This window comes from Panthera tigris, chromosome A3 (assembly GCF_018350195.1).
Source record: "Panthera tigris isolate Pti1 chromosome A3, P.tigris_Pti1_mat1.1, whole genome shotgun sequence".
Taxonomy (NCBI): domain Eukaryota; kingdom Metazoa; phylum Chordata; class Mammalia; order Carnivora; family Felidae; genus Panthera; species Panthera tigris.
In genome coordinates, this window is record NC_056662.1 from 98,701,166 (window position 1) to 98,725,662 (window position 24,497).

The 24,497-nt window shown below is 38.9% G+C and overlaps 1 protein-coding gene across 1 annotated transcript in view; it reads left to right on the plus strand.

The window, feature by feature from the left end:
* Nucleotides 1-24,497, plus strand: part of DNAH6 (dynein axonemal heavy chain 6) — a 242,664-nt gene that overhangs the window by 187,363 nt on the left and 30,804 nt on the right. The window contains exons 60-66 of the mRNA XM_042981846.1: nt 861-1,040; nt 2,791-3,024; nt 8,466-8,601; nt 12,767-12,933; nt 18,212-18,402; nt 20,402-20,562; nt 24,358-24,446. Coding sequence (XP_042837780.1) covers nt 861-1,040; nt 2,791-3,024; nt 8,466-8,601; nt 12,767-12,933; nt 18,212-18,402; nt 20,402-20,562; nt 24,358-24,446 — 1,158 coding nt within the window. The remainder of the gene's footprint in view (nt 1-860; nt 1,041-2,790; nt 3,025-8,465; nt 8,602-12,766; nt 12,934-18,211; nt 18,403-20,401; nt 20,563-24,357; nt 24,447-24,497) is intronic.

The following is a 24,497-nucleotide window of genomic DNA, read 5'->3' on the forward strand; positions in this document are numbered from 1 at the left end:
GGGTCTAGACAGAAAGCCTGTTAGACCCCCTTTTAGCTCTCCTGTCAATAGAGCAAATACTAAACAGCAGTTCACATAGTGATTTTTCTAGTCCCTGCCCTAGACTCTTTGACTTTCTAGACACAAACCTCCCAACCCAGGGATATCCACAGCTGAAAAAAATGGGGGTTGAGAGAAGACGACAAAGACAGATAGCAATATAGAGAGACTGAGGGAGACAGAGAAGGGAATCTTAGAAAACCCATTGGCCAAAAGGCTCTCCAGAACCACTAACCTGAAACAGAACAGCAAAGAACAGCAAAGACCTTGAAAATATCTCCAACTTACTTAGGTTATAATCCTTCCCAAACAACAGCTACTATCCCCAGGTTTCCTTATGTTCCTCACACCTATGAACGCTAGGGAAAGAAAGAATGCTAGTCTTCCTTGTTATTCCAGAATGGGATATGACACCACTTCCTTCCAGCCTCTCTCCACCCCCCTCTTTGGGGCAGTTTCATGGATGCCCCTTCTCCCCTCATACCTTCTTCTGTTATGTGAACCCTGCATCATTTCAGGACTGCTCAGGGGGAAATCAAGAAGCATCTGGGAGTACTCTGTCAGGTGTCCCTTTCAGAAACACGTCAGATTTGAATCTCAGAGAAGTGCTGCTCTGGTTTTGTCAGCTGTTCCCATTTGCCTACCCCCCTCTCTGGAAGGACAGTGGTTAGCTTGGTCCTGAGATTCAGTTATTCTATTATTGTAATCACTAAGTCACCATATCCTTATTTCTGTCCTAGACCTAATTGGGTATATGCCAAAAATCCCACCATTTTTTTAAAAAATGGAACCTAAGAACTTGTTTTTGTATCTTTATTCAGATCACTTCAGGTGCCATTAAAATCAGGCTAAAGGAAGCTGAGTCCACTGAACTGATGATAAATGTTGCTCGTGAGAAGTATCGTCCAGTAGCCACTCAAGGCTCTGTTATGTACTTTGTTATTGCAAGCCTCTCAGAAATAGATCCTATGTATCAGTATTCATTAAAATATTTTAAACAGGTAAGTACATTGTTTTGTCTGTGAAATCTATGTCTTTGGTTTCCCTTTAAACCCCATTGAGTTACGTTTTTGACTCAGACAAATCATGAGTCTATTTATCAGGTAAAACCCTCTAGGAGTTTGGGTTCAGTCTTTTGGTTCAAGAGCAACCCACCTGCCATGTCTTCTCAACACTCAAGTGCTCAGCATGCACAGAAAACTGTAGAGGAAGAAAGGAAAGATTTACTCTTGACCTCCTCGACTAACCCATTTAGACTCTGCTTGTCAGTGGGAAGGGTAGCAAAAAATTTGCACCAGTCTTTTACCGAAAACATTCGCTATGTCTTATTTGGCAGTTCCTCCACATTGCCTTGGGTGGTGGGTTTCTCTAACCTACTGGTCTCTGACCTCCCAGAAGGCAGAAATGAAGCCTCAGCCATCCCTGCCTCCCCACCGTGCTGCTACGTAATTAGTGTTTCATGAATAAAGAGTCTGTTTCCATCCCTCCACAAAAGAGCAGTTGAATTTTTATGACATTAGACCGAACTTGGTTTTGCCTCTAAGTGTCTAATTCAGGTTATAGTTAAGGGTCCAGCAGCAAGAGGAGCTGCAGGAGAGAATGGAAATGAATAATTGGAAGAAATGAGAGGCATGTTGTTTAGACGTGCCTGGGCTCTCTTCCCACAAGATGTGCATTTGCTTTAGCAGCCTTAAAAACCATTTGTTCTGGGGTCAGATCTCAGCTTCTAAAGACAGGGCTTTGCTGTTCTCATGTCTCTGCTTCCTTCCTTTCGTTGGCAGGTATTAAACTAAGCAAGGTCACAGGATGAGAAAATCCTTGAATTCCACCTAAATGACTTTCATAATGGTTTTGGAGGTTTTGGAATTCATGCTTTTCAAGGTTTTAAAATCTCCTTCAGGAAATAAAAATGAAGATGCTCTGAGAATATCTCAGGCTGACAGAAAAAGGGCTATGGGATGAATCATCAATGCACTGGGGTTTTTCTGTTTAGAAGGGAAACTAGAGACCCTAAACATATTTGTACGTGACCAAACTGGCCTGGGCATCATCTCCCAAAGCCATTCATAACTGCATGTCACGTTGAAATTATTTAGGGTGTATCAAGATTCACTGTGTTTTATTTTGGCACTAAACATCACATCTCCACTGGATTTTAACTTCTCTGTTTCTCATTAGGTTGTTAAAGAAAGCTCCATCCTCTTTTCTTCTAAGTGTTTTACAGTAACAACTCCATTCCCCTTTGTCGACCAAACTTTGGGGAGAGTTAACAAGGGCTTTCCCTTAAATTTCAGAGAAGATTCTAGCACATTCTTCCCACATCCTAACAATTATGTTGGAGAAGTGCCAAGAAGTGCACATGACCTTCCCTTGCCCTTACATCTCTCACCCCAAAATGATTATCAAATTTGAGTTAAGGACATGAAAAAACTGGTTCTGCCAGCTCACCTCCATTTTCCAGTTTTCTGCCCCACATCAAGATGATGCCTTTTTGAATATTGTTAGGTGTTTGGCAGTGGTTCATTGCTGAAAGATGGGGTGGGGGGAACAAAGGAGAATGCAGAAAATAAATATCACTTATCAATTTGGGATGAATTCTGGCTTTTTCATAGTACATTATTCGTCTCCTGTGCTGCTACTGACTCACAAAATACAGGGCCAAGAAGGGCGGGAGTGAGGAGCAGGGATTTTTTTTTTCTTTACAGGAATTGAATTAAATCCAAGACATTGATAGAGCTCTCTTTCACACAGTTGTTCAATACAACAATTGAAACATCTGTAAAGTCAGACGATCTAGAGCAGCGCATGGAAATACTCCTGGAACAAACACTTCTAACCGCTTACGTCAATGTTTCCAGAGGACTCTTTGAGCAACATAAACTCATCTACAGCTTTATGCTGTGTGTAGAGATCATGCGTCAGCAAGAAAGCCTAACTGATGCCGAGTGGAATTTCTTTCTCCGAGGTTCTGCAGGATTAGAAAAGGTATGTGTTTCACGTTTGGGTTGTAAATGTTATTCTAACTGGAGCCCACAAGCACCTACCAATGCTCTGTAGTGGCTGAAGGTTATACATTTGGTTGTGTGGCCCAGCGATGTGGGCACTGAGGGTCTAATGGGCCAGGCTGTCACTCAGCAATGTCTATGCAATTTCTATGCAGCGGTGTCCTGGGATGCGGGGAGTAACCAATGAACTAGTAGATGTGATCATGTTTTGAAAAGTTGACCATCTTACAAATATGAAGAGTTAAAATTCAATAATGTTGTAACTCATAGATTTGGAAATACTGTTTGGGCAATCATGACTCTCTCTTCCCTGGACACAGCTTTCATTATAAAGCACAGGACGTAATATAACTGGACTGTCACCTGCAATACCGTAATACGAGTTCTGCTGCACTTGCCTTCTTTGCATTCATCTTTCTATGGAACTTTCTCCAGCCCCTTCAGCTGGACTATGTCACCTCCATACTACACACCTGGTCAGCCACAGAAGTGAGCCATGCCCCCACAACTCTTGACTGAAGTTCCATCTTAACCCCACTTTAAATTCTTAGCTCTATCCTCCCAATCTTGAGCCCCACCCTTGGTCCCTGCAGACATGACATCTGCACCTGTTTGCCAGTGTTTGAGCCTCAGTGTATTGATGGGAGGTTGAACTTCATGCTTTTTTTATTTGACTTTCAGTGCCCTACGCTCCCAGGACAAACCCAGACAAGACCTCTCCACCAGAGGTCCTTCCTCCCCACTCCCCACCCATCTTGCATGCATTCATATTCTATTAATGCTTTCTTAATGCTATCTTAACTTCATAATCACTGTTAATACACACAGAGGGCTTGCTTTGTGTTTTATGTATATCAGCTAATTTATTCCTCTTAGTATTCCTCTTAATGTGAGTTCCTAATTTTGTCTCCAGCCTTCAGATAGACAATTAAGCACAGAGAGATTAATTTGTCATGTTCACATACTTAATAGGATTTGGAACCAGCACTGGAACTCTCACAGTCAGTCTGTAGAGCTTGCACTCTTGCCCACTTCACTCTACTGCTGACTATTAGTCACTCAGCCAGGCCTTCCCAGTGCATTATTGTCTTTCTTTCCTCATGGCACTCTGTTAACAGCCTTGTTTACAGTTTTCTCTAGCAGAGGCTTGAAAAAGTTAAAGAACTTTCCAGAATCAGATAACTAATGCATGACAGAGTCTCATTCAAACCTATGTCTAAGTTTCTAAAGCCCATATCCATTCCAGTACCACCTGCTACTTCTCATGAACAACATATTTTGAAAAGAAATATAAAATATGTTTAAATAGCATCAAACACAAAACTTACAATTGGGGGTGCCTGGATGGCTCAGTCAGTTGAGCATCTGACTCTTGATTTTGGCTCAGGTCATGATCCCAGGATCATGGGATCAAGCCCCACATCAGGCTCCATGCTCAGCATGGAGCCTGCTTAAGATTCTCTCTCTCTCGGGGTGCCTGGGTGGCTCAGTCAGTTGAGCGTCCGACTCTCAGTTTCAGCTCAGGTCATGATCTCATGGTTCATAGGTTCAAGCCCCAGGCTCAGTGCAGGGCCTGCCTGGGATTCTCTCTCCCTCTCTCTCTGCCCCTCCTTTGCTTATGCACTCTCTCTCTCAAATTAAATAAATAAAAATCTTAAAAAAAGATTCTCTCTCTCTCTCTCTCTCTCTCTCTCTCTCTCTCTCTCTCTCCCTCTCCCTCTGCCCCTCTCCCCCACTCATGCTCTCTCTCTCTAAAGTAAAAGAAAGACAAAAACACAAAACTTAAAATTAGAAATCATCTTAAGAAACTTCTCAAAAGTTTTTTATTAAACTTTCTTTTCCTCTACCACGAGGAAATTAGAATGATTCTTGACTGATTTTTTTTTAGAAATGTGTTTGGAGGACATCTTTTATCTAGTCACTTTATTTAGTTACTCATATTTTAATACTAGTATTTCCCATTTTTATCATAAATGCTATATATCAATAAAATCAATAGAATACAAAAGCAAACTACATGATCATCTTAGTAGACACAGAATAAAGCATTTGACAAAACCCAATATCTTTTTATCATAAAAACACTCAACAAACTATTAATGGAAGAGAACTCCCTCAACTAGGTAAAGGGCATGGACCAAAACCAACACTAACAACATACTTAATGGTGGAAGCCTGGATGCATTCTCCCTAGGATCAGAAACAACACAAGGATATCTGCTCTAACCACTTCTTCTCAACATTGTACTGGTGATTCTTGCCAATTAGGCGAGTAAATGAAATAAAAGGCATCCAGATTAGAAAGGAAGAGGTAAAAATATATCTATTTACAGATGACATGATTTTGTATATAGAAAATACTAAGGAACCTGCTTAAAAAAAGACTTAAGTATTAGAATTAATAAATGAGTTCAGGAAGGTTGCAGGATACAAGATCAACATACAAAATAAATTTGTATTTCTTGTATATGCTTGCAATGAACAATATGAAAAATGAAATTAGGAAAAAAGTCAATTTATAATAGCAACCGAAAGAATAAAATACTTAGAAATAAATTTAACAAAAGAAGTTCAAACTTATGCTCTGAACTACAAAACATGTTGAAAGACCTTAGAGGACCTAAATAAGTGGGAAAATTCCTACATTCGTGGATTGGAGACATAATACGGTTAGGATGGCAACATTCCCCAAAATGATCTACAGATGCAGTGCAATCCGCATCAGAATCCCAACTGACTTCTGTGCAAAAATTGACAAGCTTATTGTAAAGCTCATATGGAATTACAAAGAATCCAGATCCCAAAGCTTACTGCAAAGCGGCAATAACCAAGACTGTATGACACCAGCACAAAGATGGACAAATGGATAAATGAAATCAAATTTGAGAGTCCAGAAATAAAACCATGTGTCTGTAGTCGCTGATTTTTGGCAAGGGTGCCAAGCCAATTCATTGGGAAAAGAAGTCTTTTCAACAAATGGTGTGGGCCAACTGGACAGCCACATGCAAAATAGTGAAACTGGACCCTTAAATCACACCATATATAACTTGAAACATACCAAAACCCTAAATGTAATAACCAAAACTCTTGTAAGAGGACGTAGGAGTAAATTTTCATAACTGCATATTTCACAATGGATCCTTAGATCTGATATCAAAAACATGAGCACAAAAAGAAAAAAATAGGTAAATTGGACTTTATCAAAAATAAACATGCTTTTGTTTCAAAGGACACTATTAGAAAAATGAAAACACTGGGGCACCTGGGTGGCTTAGTTGGTTAAGTGCCAGACTTCAGCTCAAGTCATGATCTCGCGGTCCGTGAGTTCGAGCCCCGCATCGGGCTCTGCGCTGACAGCTCAGAGTCTGGAGCCTGCTTCAGATTCTGTCTCCCTCTCTCTCTGCCCCTCCCCCACTTATGCTCTGCCTTTCTCTCAAAAATAAATAAACATTAAAAAAATGAAAAAAAAAATGAAAAGACAACCCCACAGAGTGGGAGAAAATACTTGCAAATCATAGCCGATAAAGGATTTGTATCTAGAATACATAAAGAACTCTTACATCTCCACAATAAAAAGACAAATGACCCAATTTAAAAATAGGCAAAGGACCTGAATAAATATTTCTCCAAGGAAGATATACATAAGCATGTGAAAAGATGTTCAACATCATTATTCATCAGGGAAATGCAAATCAAAACCTTAAGGACATACCATTCATCCACACTAGAATGGCTGGAATCAAAAAGACAGATAATAGCAAGTGTCGGTGAGGATGTGGAAAAACCCTCATACACTGCTGCCTGGAGTCAAAACTGGTGCAGCTGCTTTGGAAAACAGTCTGGGAGCTCCTCAGACAAAACATAGAATTAGTGTATAATCCAGCAGTTCAACTCCTGGGTATGTATGAGAAATGAAAACATGTCCACACAAAAAACTTAGACGTGAATATTCATAGCAGCATTATTCATAGTAGCCAAGAAGGTGGAAATAACCCAAATGTCCATCACCTGGTGAGTGAATAAACAAAATGTGGTCTATTCATAACAACAGAATATTACTTGGTCATAAAGAGGAATGAAGTACTGACACAAACCATGACATGAGTAAAATCTTCAAGACACTAAACTAATAAGCAAAAGAAGTCAGTCACAAAATACCACATGTTATAAAATTTGATTTATATGAAGTGTCCAGAACAGGCAAATCTATGGAGACAGAAAGCAGTTTAGTGGTTGTTTAGGCTGGGGCCAGGGGCAGATAGAAGGGTAATAGCTAAAGAATACCTGGGGGTTTTTTTGAAGAGATGAAATGTTGTAAAATTCACTGTGGTGATGGTTGCACCAACCTGTGAATTTACTAAAATACATGGGATTGTATGCTCTAAATGAGTGAATTGTATCTCAATAAAGCTACTTAAAAATGTAGTATAGGGGCACCTGGGTGGCTTAGTTGGTTAAACGTCCCAACTGTTGATTTCGTCTCAGGTCATGATCTCACGGTTCATGAGTTCAAGCCCCATATTGGGCTCTGCACTGACAGTGCAGAGCCTGCTTGGGATTCTCTCTCTCTCCCTCTCTCTCTCTGCCCCTCCCCTGCTCTCTCGCTCTCTCTCTCAAAAATAAATAAATAAACTTATTTTAAAATGTAGTATAGAACCTCAGGCGAATGTTCATGAATTTTCAAAGAATTAGTTTCAGTCTATAATCACAGCTGTTTCTCTCTTTTAAAACTGCTTACCCACCTTCAGGATAAAATTAAATTAAAGTAAAGTAAAGTAAAGTAAAATAAAACAAAGTGAAATAAAATAAAACAAAACAAAACAAAATAAAATAAAATAAAATAAAATAAAATAAAATAAAATAAAATAAAATAAAACTGCTTACCCACCTTCAGGGAATACTTCCAGATGGCATAATACCTTTCCCAGAAGTTTCTAGGGATATAGGAAATAATAATTGGACATAACATACACTCAGCCCTGCTGAAATGAGATCATCACCTGTCTTGCTACTGATATTGCTATACTACTCAGCTTTCCCCGTCTCCTAGAGGTGAGAACATCTGGGAATCAGATCTGAAAACTAGTCTTGAGGGGAATAAAATCATAATATTTGGGGAGTGGGGAGAGACTGGTGCAACATGTTGGGGAACAGGCTAGAAGTCGACTTCACAGATTTAATTTTAACCCTTCACCAGATCAACTGCTTCTTGTAAATGTCAACCTGGAAAGCTTTCCCCAGCTGCACTTCTGGGCAAAGGTGTACAGGTAGAATTGATTCAGCACCTATTACTACTTGGCCTCAGCAAATGGTTATTTTTAACATGCAACTGAAGCTTGCTTTTTCACTTGGACAAGGTGAAAGTATATTTTGTGGTTGTCTTTGTGACTTATTGCTCATTTTCATTCTGTCTTCTAATAGGAACGCCCACCTAAGCCTGAAGTTCCCTGGCTGCATAATGCCATGTGGTTCGCATGCTGTGACTTAGAAGAATCATTTCCAGTTTTTAAAGGACTTACACAATACATACTGTTACATCCTATTTCCATACGAATAGGTAATATGTCAAAAAGGATCTGCTATAAAGGGATTGTAAACAAGCTTGTGAATCTTTTTTTTTTTTTGAGGCATTCTTTTATTTTATTTATTTATTTATCTATCTATCTATCTATTTATTTATTTATTTATTTATTTATTTATTTATTTATTTATTTTGAGAGAGTGTGAGAGAGCCTGCGCGCACAGGGGATGGGCAGAGGGAGTGAATCCCAAGCAGAAGACATGCTGTCAGCCCAGAGCCCAGTGCGAGCTGGAACCCACGAACTGTGAGATCACGACCTGAGTGGAAACCAAGAGTGCGACACTTAAGCTGCTGAGCCACCCAGGCACCCTAGGCTCGTGAATCTTAACTTTGATGTTTCCTTTAATCTCTTCTGCTATATCAATATTTTTCACTAGGAAATTTCTTCATTATTAAGAAATTGTGAAGTATTTGCTCTCCCAGTTGAATGTTTGAGTTCAATGCTTGGCGCATGAATTTTCAATATTTTATATTTACTATTATACCCATTTAAAAGGGATATACTTACCTCTAAGAATTGCCTTAGCTGCACCCCATAGGGTTTTTTTTTTTGTACAAATCAAAATTGTACAACTAGATATTATCAAAAATTAACTGTACTTATGAGCCCAAATCAAGAACTAAAATAATACCAGACTCCCATTATCCTTTCATACTCCCTCACAGGATCCTTTCCCTCTTCCCCAGAAGTAATGCTTGCTCTGAATTATAATATTCTATGTTAGTTTTTCTCACAAGTTTTAATATGCAGCCCTTTCAATTTTAAAAGTACACATTTTATGTTAACTAAAATTTAAATAATAAAAAAAAGAATAAATAAAAAGGATGATTAGAAAAGCCCTGAAAAAAAGAAAAGTACATTTTTTTTAGTTTGAAAGCATTTAGGATCTGGAGGAGCTATCTTTGTATTGTTTATAACATAATTATGTTATAGAAATTGGGGCGTCTGGGTGGCTCAGTCATTTGAGCATCTATCTGACTCTTGATTTCACTATGATTCCCAGTTTCTCTTTGAAATTCCAGAATTTTTCCCATCATATCTTGTGAAACTATGCTGTTCATTATGACTAGGCTTAGGATTATTATCTTCCTAGTAAATTATTCCTTTTTTGAATAATATGCCCTTTACTCTAAATAGTTCTTTTTTGCCTTAAAATATATTTTCTAATGTTAATGTAATTAAAGTGCAATTATCTTGGTTAGGGCTCTGCCTCTATATATTTCTATACTCTTAATTTTAACTCTTTTGTGTCATCATCATGTTTTTGGTGTATCTTAAGTGGAATTTTGTTGTTTTGAGCAGTATGAGAGTCTCTCTTTTTTAACAGGAAAGTTTTAATTCAATGATATTTATTACAATAATTGCTCCATTTCAAGGGCTCTCAACTGGGGAATATTTTGTCTCCCAGAGGACATTTGTCAGTGTCTGGAGGCATTTTGGTTGTCACAACTTGTATGGTGCTACTGGCATCTAGTAGGTAGAAACCAAGAATGTGGCTAAACATTCTGCAATGCTCAGAACAATCCTCCAGAAGAAGTAACCACTTGCCCCAAAATGTCCATAGTGGTGAGACTGAGAAATCCTGATCTGTTCAGACTTACTTCTATCACCTTATTTTTTTTTTAATTTTTTTTTTTTTAACATTTATTTATTTTTGGGACAGAGAGAGACAGAGCATGAACGGGGGAGGGGCAGAGAGAGAGAGGGAGACACAGAATCGGAAGCAGGCTCCAGGCTCTGAGCCATCAGCCCAGAGCCCCACGCGGGGCTCGAACTCACGGGACCCATGAGATCGTGACCTGAGCCGAAGTTGGACGCTCAACTGACTGAGCCACCCAGGCGCCCCTCTATCACCTTATTTTGTGGGGATTTTTTTTTTCTTGGCAGCCTTTTTCTTTGTTTCATTTGTTTTCTTCTTTCTTGCCTTCAGGTGGCTTATCCATTCTTTTATTTACCCCATACTTATTTGAAGTTCTGTGTTCTATTTCTACCCTTTGATAATCACTCTTCTACTTGTAATATGAATATTTATTTAACCAGTAAGTGTAATGATTTAAAATGTACATGGACCAGAACTTCTGGAATCCTAATGTACTTGTTTGATTTCTAAATAAAGACTAGAAAAAAATGAAATGCTCTTCAATAAATGCATCAAATAGAAATTATGTTTCTATATTGAGGACCAGTTAAACAAGACACCTAGAGATAGAAGTAGAACACAAAAAGGAAAACACTCATAGGGGAAGGCTAGAGATGGCCAGTTAGGGACAGACCCAAAGCAGAAAGAACTAGATGGAGCCTAATAAACACACAGGCAAAGAAAGAGGGAAGGAGTAGAGGCTAGAAGGCAAAGTAATTCTGGAAACAACTCATCATGTTTGGACAAAAAGCACCATGTGTTATCCCTGTTGATTGGGACTAAAATTTCAGCTATTTAAAACTACTTTCCTGCTTTCATTTGTTAAATTTCAGGTTTATTCTGGAAATCCTATACAATTGTGAAGGTTTGTACATGTGTGATAGGAGGGCTTATGTTCTAAATGTGAAATTTAGATCTTTGCAGGTGAAGTTTAATAATCAATTCCAATGGCATTCTTACCTTCTAAAGCTTCCTAATTGCTTAATCTTTTGTCTTTGATAGTTTCTAAGTGCTTCATGTCCTAATAATTGAGAGTTATTTAAAATATGCTCTTATCCTCTCTCGTTAGCCAGAATCCTAGTGAATATACAATAAGTAATGAGAACCTCGAGAAAAAGGAAGTCCTTTTGGAATAAATGGTTCTACTATCTGGTCCACAGAGTAACACAACCACCTTCAACCAAAGTTGTGTGCTGTGCCCTGTGGTCTCATACCATGTCATTGTCTTTATGCCATCTAGAAATTAGAAGTCTTGCAGAGGTGCACACTCCTCCAGAATAGTCTCAAGTGTCACTGAATTGCTGTCACCACATTTTTGCTATTATTAGACCCTCAGAACAGAGCCCCAGCAGACCAGCTGGAGAAAGAGGTTGTCTAGCCTGACATTCAAGCCAACGATTTTGCCCAAGGTCCAACCAAAGGAACCTGTTTCATTACTAGAGGACAAACTGGCTGTGTTGGCTTGCTGAGAGGCTTACAGCGCACTGTATACCCTGCCTACAGGAATTTCAGTGCTAACTCTTGCCACATGTTAAAACCATTATAAAGGGTGGGGTGTCTGGGTGGCTCAGTCAGTTGAGCGTCTGACTTCGGTTCAGGTCTTGATCTCATGGTTCTTGAATTTGAGCTCCACATCAAGCTCCACATCAGGCTCACTGCTGTCAGTGTGGAGCCTGCTTTGGATCCTCTGTCGTTCCCCTCTCTCTCTGCCCCTCCCCTGCTCTCACACACACACACACACACACTCTCTCTCTCTCTCAAAAATAAACACTAAATATTTAAAACAATTGTAACGGCTAATCAGGATCCTAACCCTCATGTGACATGCAAGCCCATTTCCTATAAATATTCCATGGGGAAAGGGGAGCAATATATTCTGTTTATTAGGGCATAAAGTTCTATATATGTCAATTTATCCATATGTTATTTAGATTGTTCAAATTATATATGTCAGAACTTCCAGTCTGCTTCATCTATCACAGACTTGATAATTATGTGTTATTTCCTACCACAATTATCTTTTTTCTGCTTTTTCCTTTACCTCCAGCAGTGATTACTTGATGTACTCTTTCACTATTATCTGACACATAGGTTCATTTTATTGTTTTTATTATATATTTTAATTAATATAACTTGACCTATTTGTTCCATTTAATTATATTTGCCTTGAATTCTAATTTATTCAATGTTACTCTTATCACTTCAATTTTCTTTTTTGCTCACATTTGATTAATGTTTCTCTACGCATCCTTTTATTTTTAACCCTTTGTTTATTTTGTTTTAGCTTTGCTTTTTGTAAGTGATTTGCTATTGGATTTGTTTTCTGATCCAATTTTAAATTATTTTTAATTAGGTTGGTTGGGTAAGGGGAGATTAATATATTTTCATTTGTTGTAAAAACTGATAGTAAATGTAGACATTTTTAAGTTACCAAATACATTTATTTAATTTCAAAGTCAAACCAACTCTAATTAAAGCATCTTTTTAAATTGTGTTTCTAGGATCGTTTGAGACTTATATCAATCCATATGAATGGGAAGGCTATTCTAAAAGTAAGGAGGAAGAATTCATGACAGAAGAAAAAGAGACCAAAAACCATAATTCCTGGCATCCAGTATTGAGTTCTTTCCAAAAGCTACTTCTCATTAAATGTTGCAAAGAAGAGAAGGTAGGGTGTTGCTTTTTTTTTTTAATTAGAGGTCTGTGTTACAGTTATTTCTACTAATGCTCATCGGCCAGTTATGATTCATAACTGACTAGATTTATTTATTTAGAGATTAACAATGGCCAAGTTTGGGAGGAGACTGCAAGAAATAGAGACTTTGTGTCATTAATAGACCATAATGTTTTATGCAGAAAATGAAAGAAAAGGCTAGAGAGCCATCCAGGAACCTAGTCATCCTTTCCTAGCATGCACCATTAGGGACTTGTGCTCTCCAGAGAGGACAGCGGTCACCACAGGGCAGTAGTGGAGAATTGATAGACCTTTCAGATCTTGGCGACAATGGGAAGAAGTCTTTTGAAGAGAACAAAACCACAGTCACCAAGACCAGTTTGAAGATTGTTGGACTGGTCTCTGTAAGAAGCTGTAGCAGCCAGAATTGGATAGAGATTGTAGATGCAGTGCCTGGGTGGCTCAATCAGTTAAGCGTCTGACTCTTGATTTTGGCTCAGGGCATGATCTCACGGTTCATGAGTTTGAGCCCTATGTTTGGCTCTGCACTTACAGTGTGGAGCCTGCTTGGGATTCCCTCTCTCCCTCTCTCTCTGGTCCTCCCCCTCCCCTTGCTCTCGCAAACATGCACTCTCTCAAAATAAATAAATAAAGTTTTTTTAAAAAAGGATAGAGGTGGGAGATGGAAGAGATAGAGGGGGATGTAGAGATGAGGCAACTGGTATGGCTTCCAGTTTCTGCTTGGGTGCCAGAGGGGATAATGTAACAACAACTGAGCAAATGTGAAAGGAGAAGTATGTCACAGAAAGCTGTCACTGAGTCTGCAGTATCTGCCAGCTATCAGAGTACGTAGCAGCCTGGAGACCAATTAATATGTAGGTAGGAAACTCTATAGAGAGAAGCATAGGCTAGAAATAGAGAGTTGCATATTATCAGCATCAAGCTGGGAAGTATATCAAATGGGAGTTGTTGGAATCAGATAGGAATAATGCATAATACAATAAAAGGGCAGGTGGGCAAAGGATGAAACCCTGAGGGGCACCAACTTTAAAGGGAAGAAAGAAAGGATGAGAAGGAATAGTCATAGGGGCAAGAAGAACACCAGGAGAAAAAAGTGACATGGAAATTAAGGATGTATAGAGTTTCAATACAGCAAAAGTTATCAATAGAATAAATGAAGCATCGCAGACAGTTCCAGGACTCTTGCAACATGTCCCAGAAAAGTTCTCCAAATGTGATCAAAGCCACAAATGGTAACAGCCATACCAAATTCACAGAGGATCAATTGAAAATTCTTATTAATACATTGAACCAAAGACCTTCCTTATGTCATACCATCAAATAAAACTTGCTTTACAAATCAACACAGAGGAGTCTGGAATTTGGATTAGGTTTCAGAAATGAAGAGCTAGATATGCACTCCAGAGAGGACAGGGACCTGAATCAGTCAAGACCACCAACAAAATTACCCTGAAGAGAATATCCAAGTATGGCAATATTATACCAGCTACACCTCCTCTCAATCAGATATAGTGACCAAGGCATTTGGGAGCAACCTTTACTCTGGTACTGATTCCAGAGAATGACTTACTAAGGAAATTTGGGTTCCAGAGTAAAGAATTCATGTTCCAAAGATCTGGATTACCTTGCCAGAGAAAAAGACAATCTGAGGAAGCCTTATAACAGGGACAAGACCAGAGACCAGATTTGTACAATGAGAGACTGCTATTCCCAGGTCTGTTCACAGGCAGAGCCCATTGGGTGTCCAGTGTTTCTACATGGTAGAGTCAATTGCTCCTTTGGGAGAAAGAGGATGTTCCAATACAGTGGCTTGTGTGAGGTACTACAATCTTGCACAAAATTCAGCGTCCTTCAGAAATAGCATATTTGGACCTAGATGGAACTTCATTTCAAAAAACTCTAAGTAAACCAGGTGATTGAGTCATTAGAACTGCAACAGGAAGTAGAATGCCTATCGTTCCAACAATTCTTTCTCTGTCATCAATATTATCAATAGTTCTCAGGACAAGGTTGTTAGCAATTTGAACTAGAAAGAGTAAAAAGAAATTATCAGAGAGGAATAAAGACTGCCAGACAGAGAATAATTTGTGACCACACCAAGCTAAGAAAAGTCCTGTATACCAGTGTTCTCAAATTTTGGCATGTATCAGAATCATCTGAAGAAAAAAAGAATCATCTGGAGAGTTTGGGAAAGCACAGAGACCTGAGGGTACTTCCCAGAGTTTCTGATTCAGCATGTCTGACCAACGGGCTAAAACTCTGCATTTCTACCAACTTCTCAGATGATGCTGATGCTGATCCTGAAGCCATACTTTGTGAACCCCTGATTTAATATGATTAAACATATATAAGAAGAAACCATTATTCTCAAAGCAGACGAATGAGGACATCAAGACATATGTCGTGACATGCAGCATTGTTAATTTCCAAGGCTAAATCTACTGAGAACCCCAACTTTGACAGTCCTGGTATTTCAATCCATCCTTCCTCTACCTCAGGAAGGTGGCAGGCTCTTTGAGAGCCAGGCTTTCTCTCTATTGAAAGCCACACTGTTGGGGCGCCTGGGTGGCTCAGTCGGTTGGGCGTCTGACTTCGGCTCAGGTCATGGTCTTGCGGTCTGTGGGTTTGAGCCCCGCGTCAGGCTCTGTGCTGACCGCTCGGAGCCTGGAGCCTGTTTCGGACTCTGTGTCTCCCTCTCTCTCTGACCCTCCCCCATTCATGCTCTGTCTCTCTCTGTCTCAAAAATAAATAAACATTAAAAAAAAAAAGCCATACTGTAGACAAAGTCACCCAGGATGAAATCTTAGAGCAACAATTGCACAGCTCTTCCAATTTGAGAAACACCAGTTATATGAATGCAATTTTACCACTTAACTACATACTTTAAATGGTTAAGATGGTAAATTTTATGTTATATGCATTTTACCACAACTTTTTAAAAGAAGAACTTCAGCATGTTGGAGAAAAGTGTGAGTACTTCTGTTCTAATATAATGCCCAGTTTGACAGCCACCCAGGATCTTTATCCTTCATCTAATATACTACAGCTGAAATTAAGTTTGGTCACTCAAGAGGGATGAACAGGGGTCATGATCCCCAAATGTTTAAGCTTCCTTTCTCATCACAGTGAAAGCAATGGGCAGGGAATTCTCAAACACAGAGTCTCTCAAGAATGAATTTGTGCACTATTCATCTAAATTCAGCAATTCTCTGTGGATTCTGATAGACAAGATGAACTTAAAAATACACAGAAGGTCTCAGCCAGAGACTATAAAGCCACAGGCCAGGAAAACAGTTCTAAGCAAGACATAATGGAGTCACATATGTCAGAATTGGGAAACTCAACTTAAAAAGCAAGTGAGAGGAGCTCCTAGAAAAGAACTTGGTGATAAAGAGGGAAGAGACTGATCCTGCAACCAAACATGGGATTTTCAGAGGATGGTCTTTAAGAAATGCCTAACTCTCTAGATCATAGGTATGAGAAATCTGAAGCATTTTCACATCAAATTCTTACCAGGATTGCCATAAAGATCTTGATGAGAATAAAACAGCATAAGTCCAGAAGGGTCACAGAAGTAGATGCATTCCAGCCTGTGTTATGGAAGGAACCTGAGGAGCAAGCAGGTCAGTGGGTCCTATCATCTCAGAACCTACTGGAGGATGGTGCAGGAAGTACATAGAGAAAGACCCCCAAATACCCAGAGTTAAGACCATGAAAAGACTTTCTTGGATGATAAGGACTCTGAAAGTAAGGATATTATAGATACAGAGGGCTCTGAAGCTGGAGCTGAGGAACTGATAAGAAATGCCCCAATATAGCCTCATGTAAGTGGGCAAGCATGTAAACATCTTTTCCCAGATTGGCCACAGAAGGGTACAATCAGGGTCATGGCCCTGACCCAGACTGAGATATCCCCTCTCCTGATAACAATAACAAAAAAACATGCAAGGATTGTTTGGACAGGGTGATGTGAATACCTAATGGAGGGTTAATTTTAAAGAAGGGCTGCTGCTTATAGTTGTGCCAGATGCGCACTGCATAAGCCTTAAGGGAGCCATTTGCCTTGTAGATATTATAGGTTAGGTTTGTATATTTATCATGACAGCCTTCTGGCACAAATACCTTAGGATCTCACACACAGGCTCCATACAGGCTAGAGACGGAGAAGGTCTGCAAGAGCAGGAGTAGGGTAAGCAGGCTAGGATAGGATCAGTGAAGGCAACACATTGGTGTAGGAAGTGGTGGGGCAAGGATATGATCATCCAAGCTGAGGCTAATTCCCAAGAAAGGTCAGAAGAGGCTGAAGACTAAAATGAGAACGGAAGATGGGGAGACAAGATATGCAGTCAATTCTGAGAAGCTGGCTTATGAAGGGAATCAAAGAGATGAAATCACTGAGAGGGATGTGGTGCCTGGGTGGCCCAGTCAGTCAAGCATCTGACTTCTGCTCAGGTCATGATCTCATAGGTCAAGAGTTCGAGCCCCACATCAGGCTCCGCACTGAGAGTGCGGAGTCTACTTGGGATTCTCTCTCTGCCTCCCTCTGTCTCAAAATAAATAAATAAACTTTAAAAAATAGCTAGGAAGGGGCAGCAATCAAGGGAAAACTTTTGGTTTTAAGAACTGTGCACAGTAGATCCTAACTGTGCAATAATAAAATCTAGGAGAGAGGAGAGATCAATAGTGCAGAAAGAAACAGTGGAAGGACAGGGGTGCCTGGGTGGCTCAGTGGGTTAAGCGTCGACTTCAGCTCAGGTCACTATCTCGCAGTCTGTGGTTCAAGCCCCACGTAGGGCTCTGTGCTGTCAGAGCCTGGAGCTTTGGATTCTGTGTCTCCCTCTTTATCTGCCTCTCTCTCTCTTTCAAAAATAAACATTAAGAAATTTAAAAAAAAATGGTGGATAGACTAAAAGTAAAGTCCATGAGAATGTGGAAGGAATGCACAAGGATGGGACAGAAAGAGGCAAGGATGGGGGAGCAGGCTTATAGATGGAGGGAATGACAAGGGACTTTTCCTCTCATCCGGTAGTCATCTTACTCAGGGAAGTCATGAGAACCATGGCTGTTGGCAGTTACGTGGTGCAGAAACCCGTTGTGCACAAACCCAGTAGGAAGAAATATACCTAATCAAGAGAGAATGAGTGTAGAACAGGGCACCACCCTCTGAGAAGTTGAAGGGGAGAAACGGGATGGAATTATGAAGGATCTTCAACATATTATTTTTTTTAATATTTTTCTTTTCAACTTTCAGATAGTTTTTGCTCTTACAGACTTTGTAATAGAAAGTCTTGGAAAACGCTTTATAGAGACACCCCCTGTGGACCTGCCCACTCTGTATCAAGACATGTCGTATAACACTCCCCTGGTATTCATCTTAAGCACAGGCTCGGATCCTATGGGGGCATTCCAGAGGTTTGCCCGGGACAGCGGGTATTCAGAACGGTAAGGTCCACGTTGTGTCGTTTTTATAATTCATGTGAACATCTCCTTGTTAAAATTTGCCCCTTTTTCTTTCCTCTGTGGAGTGTGAATTCCTACACTTAGGTATCCCTTACTAAATAATAAGATACATTAATATTTAGCTACGTATGTTGTTAAAATGGGGTCAAAAATAATAAAAGCAGATGTAAACTTCATTTGAATGAATGGAAGATTGTCCAAAATGTATAATAATCTAGTGGAATAGTGATTAAAACGTATTTGTTATTTAAGACATTATTTTAATGTATCTGTAAAAGTTTACTCTATATGAAAAACAGATTGTATTAATGTATACTAAGAACAGGCACTCTCATTTATTGCTGGTGGGAATGCAAATGGTACAGGTGCTTTGGAAGACAACTTGGTGTTTTCTTACAAAATTAACATACTCTTACCATACAAATCTAGGAATCAACTCCGTGGTATTTAGTCAAAGGAGTTGAAAACTTTGTCATGTCCACACAAAAATCTACCCACAGATATTTATAGCAGCTTTATTCATAATTCCCAAACTTGGAAGCAACCAAGATATCTTTCAATATGTGAATGGGTAAATATACGGTGGTACATCCATAAAATGGAATGTTATTCAGCATTAAAAAGAAATGAGCTGTCAAGCCATGAAAAGACAATGGAGGAACCTTAAATGCACACTATTAAGTGAAAGAAGCCAATCTGGAATCTATAATTCCAACTATATGTCATTCTGGAAAAGGCAAAACTATGGAGACAGTAAAAATTTAACAAAGGGTTTACATCCAATATAAAGAACTCTTAGAAATCAATAAAAGGTAGGTAATCCATGGGGGGTGGGGTGGGGGAAGGGTGGGAGGGGAGAGAGGAGATATAAATCGGAAAATGGGAACAGCCAGAGGGTCAGTAAATAAACCTATGAAAAGGAGAAACAATTTAAAACTCAGTGAGACACCACTATATATATATATCCACCAGTTGTTAGCATGTACATGGAAAAATAAATACTCCTGGTAGAAGAGTGGAATGGTGGCATCACTTTGGAAAACAGTTTGAAATTATAATAAAGTTAACATACACATACTGTGTCAAACAGCAGTTCTATTCCTAGGAATATACATAACAAAATAGGGTGTGTAAGTATACCAAAAGACACGCACAAGAATGTTTATTGCAACATTGTATGTAATAGCCAAGAACCAGAAATAACCCAAACATCCATCAGGAGCAGAATGGATGGATAAATTCTGGTATAATCACACCATAGAATATTATATAGCAGTGAAAATGAATGAACTATAATGACACACAATAATATGAATTAATCTAAAAAATAATGTTAATTGAAACAGACCAAATAAAAACTATATATATACTATATGATTCCATTTATGTAAAATTACTCTATGGTGTTAGAATTCAAAGTAGTTTTCACCTTTGAGAATGAGGAAGGATATTGATTAGGAGGGTGGTGGTAATGCTCTTTTTTTTTGTCCTGGTGGTGGTACAACTGTACATTCACTTTGGGAGAATTCATTAGGCCATACACTAATGATTACGTTCTTTTTCTGTATGGATGTGAGACTTCAAATTAAAAAAAAAAATTTTTTTTAATTTAAAAAACTGATCTATAGTGTTGGAAATCAGGATAACATGTACCTTTGGGAAGGAGGAAGGGAAAATGATTGGAATGGAAAGGGGCATGAGACAGATGTCCCTGGGATGTTGGCAAACTTGTGTTCTCAACCACAGGTGTTCATCTGTGATCATTCATAGAGCTATTTATTGTTTTTTGGACTTTTCCATATGTGTTACAGTAGAAAAGTTTTTAAAAACAAGAAAATAATAGAAAAATATTTGCACATCTACTAGAATGAGGATTTGAAATGTATGCATATTTTAGGCAAGAATCTACTAAATTTACATTTCTTCATAATCTCATTACCTAAAAATAACATAAAACAGCATTTTTTGTTGTTGAATTCAGGGTGCAAGCAATTTCACTGGGGCAAGGACAAGGACCCATTGCTGAAAGAATGATCAAAGATGCAATGAAATCAGGAAACTGGGTGTTTTTGCAGAACTGCCATCTTGCTGTTTCTTGGATGTTGGCAATGGAAGAACTAATTAAAACCTTCACAGATCCAAGTATGTCGAACACATATCATTTGCATAATAATACTGTTTTTATGTAGTCATCTTTGTTGAATCCAATCTTACAAGAATTTTTTTATTGTAGGCATTGTGTTTCCCCATATTAAAGAGGATAAATTTGAAATCTAGAGAGGTTACTTAAATTACACAGTCCAGATTTGAAAAAAGATCTTCAGACTCCAAGTTGGGGGCATGATCCACTGGACCACTTCTGTTTCATGTTACCTTCTATGGAGGCCGTTTGAGTTCAGAATAGATTACACAGAGGCATGATAAAAGAAATAGAAAAATGGACTTAGGACAAAGAAAGTAAATTAAATCTTTCACTAAAGAATGAGAGAAGTTAAGGAACAGATTCAAATTGCCACAACCCACTTAGAGTCGTGTTTTACCACTTATTATTCTCTGTAACTCCTATGCCTACTAACTTTCATGTGTGCCTCCTAGCCATGTTGTCAAAAACCAAACTCCACTTTTGGAGCCAAAATATAACGCAGAAGATAGAGTTTGGGATAAAGAGGAACTTTATTGTTCAGGTCATGATCTCACAGTCACGGGATCGAGCCCTAGGTCGGGCTCCATGCTGACAGTGCAGAGCCTGCTTGGGTTTCTCTGTCTCTATCCATCTCTCTCAAAATAAATAAATACACTTTTTAAAAAATAATAAAAATAACTGAAACCTCAGGAACTGTATGATTGGTAATAAGCAGGATGAGCCCTACTTTACCACTCTGTCAGGAGGCCACCCTATCAACCTAGGATATCCAGAGCACTTTCTCTCTGGTCTTCCTTTGTGCCCAACCACAGAAGCTTTCTGGGAAGCTGTCTGGGAAGGTGAGAGCTATACGGCCAGTCTTATGAGTGACTTTACTTACTGCTGCCTATTAAGGTGAAAAGCTCTTCCTTTACAGAGTGGCCAGCCTACACAGGATACTACCACAAAGCCAAGACTTAGCATTAGCAGCCTTCCCCTAAGGACCCCTCACTTCCAGTTCCTGCTCCTTACCTCTGTAGCCTGCCTCCAGCAAGGATATACAATCCTTCACATCCACCACCCAGAATATTCACTCTTTTCACCTTTTTGCAATACAAATAAAAGTGGTCTTTCCACTTAAGTAATTTCCATTTAAGTAATTAAAGAAAAATGACCAGAAGGAATTCACCACTGTTCAGGGGTTGCTGGTGATTAGGATTATAATTAAGAAGAAAATGCTAGGTTGTTGATGGGAATGCAAGCTGGGGCAGCCACTCTGGAAAACGGTGTGGAGGTTCCTCAAAAAACTAAAAATAGAACTACCCTATGACCCAGCAATTGCACTGCTAGGCATTTATCCAAGGGATTCAGGTATGCTGTTTCGAAGGGACACATGCACCCCCATGTTTATAACAGCAATAGCAACAATAGTCAAAGTATGAAAAGAGCCCAAATGTCCATAGATGGATGAATGGATAAAGATGTGGTATATATACACAATGGAATATTACTTGGCAATCAAAAAGAATGAAATCTTGCCATTTGCAACTATGTGGATGGAACTGGAGGGTATTATGCTAAGTGAAATTAGTCAGAGAAAAGCAAAAATCATATGACTTCACTCATATGAGGACTTTAAGAGAAAAAAACAGATGAAATAAGGGAAGGGAAACAAAAATCATATAAAAACAGGGAGGGAGACAAAACAGAAGAGACTCATAAATATGGAGAGCAAACTGAGGGTTACTGGAGGGGTTGTGGGAGGGGACGTGGGCTAAATGGGTAATAGGTACTAAGGAATCTATTTCTGAAATCATTGTTGCACTATATGCTAACTAATTTGGATGCAAATTTTAAAAAAATTTTAAAAAAAGAAATTCAAATTGAATGTTGGAGACATTAAATAAAATTATAATTATAAAAAAAAGAAAATTTTCTGCATTTCAGAGGGAAAGCCCTTAAAATCTCCAACAAGTATTGAAAATTAATGTATCCTTAATTTCTTTACTCAAATGTGCCCATGTCTAGATTGCCAAACTCTTATGTATTAAGAGCTTTCTATATGGCACAAAAACAGACACTCAAGTCAATGGAACAGAATAGAGAACCCAGAAACGGACCCACAAATGTATGGCCAAATAATCTTTGACAAAGCAGGAAAGAATATCCAATGGAATAAAGACAGTCTCTTCGGCAAGTGGTGCTGAGAAAACTGGACAGCGACATACATAAAAATGAACCTGGACCATTTTCTTACACCACACACAAAAATAAACTCAAAATGGATCAAAGACCTAAATATAAGACAAGAAGCCATCAAAATTCTCGAGGAGAAAGCAGGCAACAACCTCTTTGACCTCAGCTGCAGCAATTTCTTGCTCAACACATCTCCAAAGGCAAGGAAATTAAAAGCAAAAATGAACCTGGACCACTTTCTTACACTATCATCAAAAATAAACTCAAAAAGAGTGAAAGACTTAAACATAAGACAGGAAGCCATCAAAATCCTCAAGGAGAAAGCAGGCAAAAGCCTCTTTGACCTTGGCCACAGCAACTTCTTACTCAACACATCTCTGGAGGCAAGAGAAACAAAAGCAAAAATGAACTATTGGGACCTCATCAAAATAAAAAGCTTGTGCGCAGTGAAGGAAACAATCAGCAAAACTAAAAGGCAACCAACGGAATGGGAGAAGATATTTGCAAATGACATATCAGATAAAGGGTTAGTATCCAAAATCTATAAAGAACTTGTCAAACTCAACACCCAAAAAACAAATAATCCAGTGAAGAAATGGGCAAAAGACATGAATAGACACTTCTCCAGAGAAGACATCCAGATGGCCAACCGACACATGAAAAAATGCTCAACATCACTCATCATCAGGGAAATACCAATCAAAACCGCAATGAGATACCACCTCACACCTGTCAGAATGGCTAACATTAACAATTCAGGAAACAACAGATGTTGGCGAGGTTGCGGAGAAAGAGGATCTCCTTTGCATTGCTGGTAGGAATGCAAACTGGTGCAGCTACTCTGGAAAACAGTATGGAGGTTCCCCCAAAAATTAAAAATAGAACTACCCTACGACCCAGCAATTGCACTACTAGGTATTTATCCAAGGGATACAGGTGTGCTGTTTCGAAGGGGCACATGTACCCCAATGTTTATAGCAGCAATAGCAACAATAGTCAAAGTATGGAAAGAGCCCAAATGTCCATCAATGGATGAATGGATAAAGAAAATGTGGTATATATATACAATGGAGTATTACTCGACCATCAAGAAGAATGAAATCTTGCCATTTGCAACTACATGGATGGAACAAGAGGGTATCATGCTAAGTGAAATTAGTCAGAGAAGGACAAATGTATGACTTCACTCATATGAGGACTTTAAGATACAAAACAGGTGAACATAAGGGAAGGGAAGCAAAAATAATATAAAAACAGGGAGGGGGACAAACCAGAAGAGACTCTTAAATATAGAGAACAAACAGGGTTGCTGGAGGAGTTGTGGGGGGGGGGCGGGGGGGATGGGCTAAACGGGTCAGGGGCATTAAGGAATCTACTCCTGAAATCACTGTTGCACTATATGCTAACTAACTTGAATGTAAATTTTAAAAAATAATAATAAATAATTTTTTTATAAAGGGTTCTATAAAGATTCCTCCCACCTACATTTTAGAACATTTTACAACATAAAATACTTAAACTAGTCTTTTTGCCATGATAAGTTATATAAAAGTTATATAAAAGTATTATTATAATTTAAGCATTTTCCTTTTTTGTTGTTTTATCTTTGTTTTAAACAGACATTATCATCAAGGACACTTTTCGACTTTTTTTAAGTTCCATGCCTAGTAGTACATTTCCTGTTACAGTTCTTCAAAATTCTGTCAAGGTAATGTATGCACATGGTTGGAACGGCACAAAATGGCCTCAGAGTGTTCCC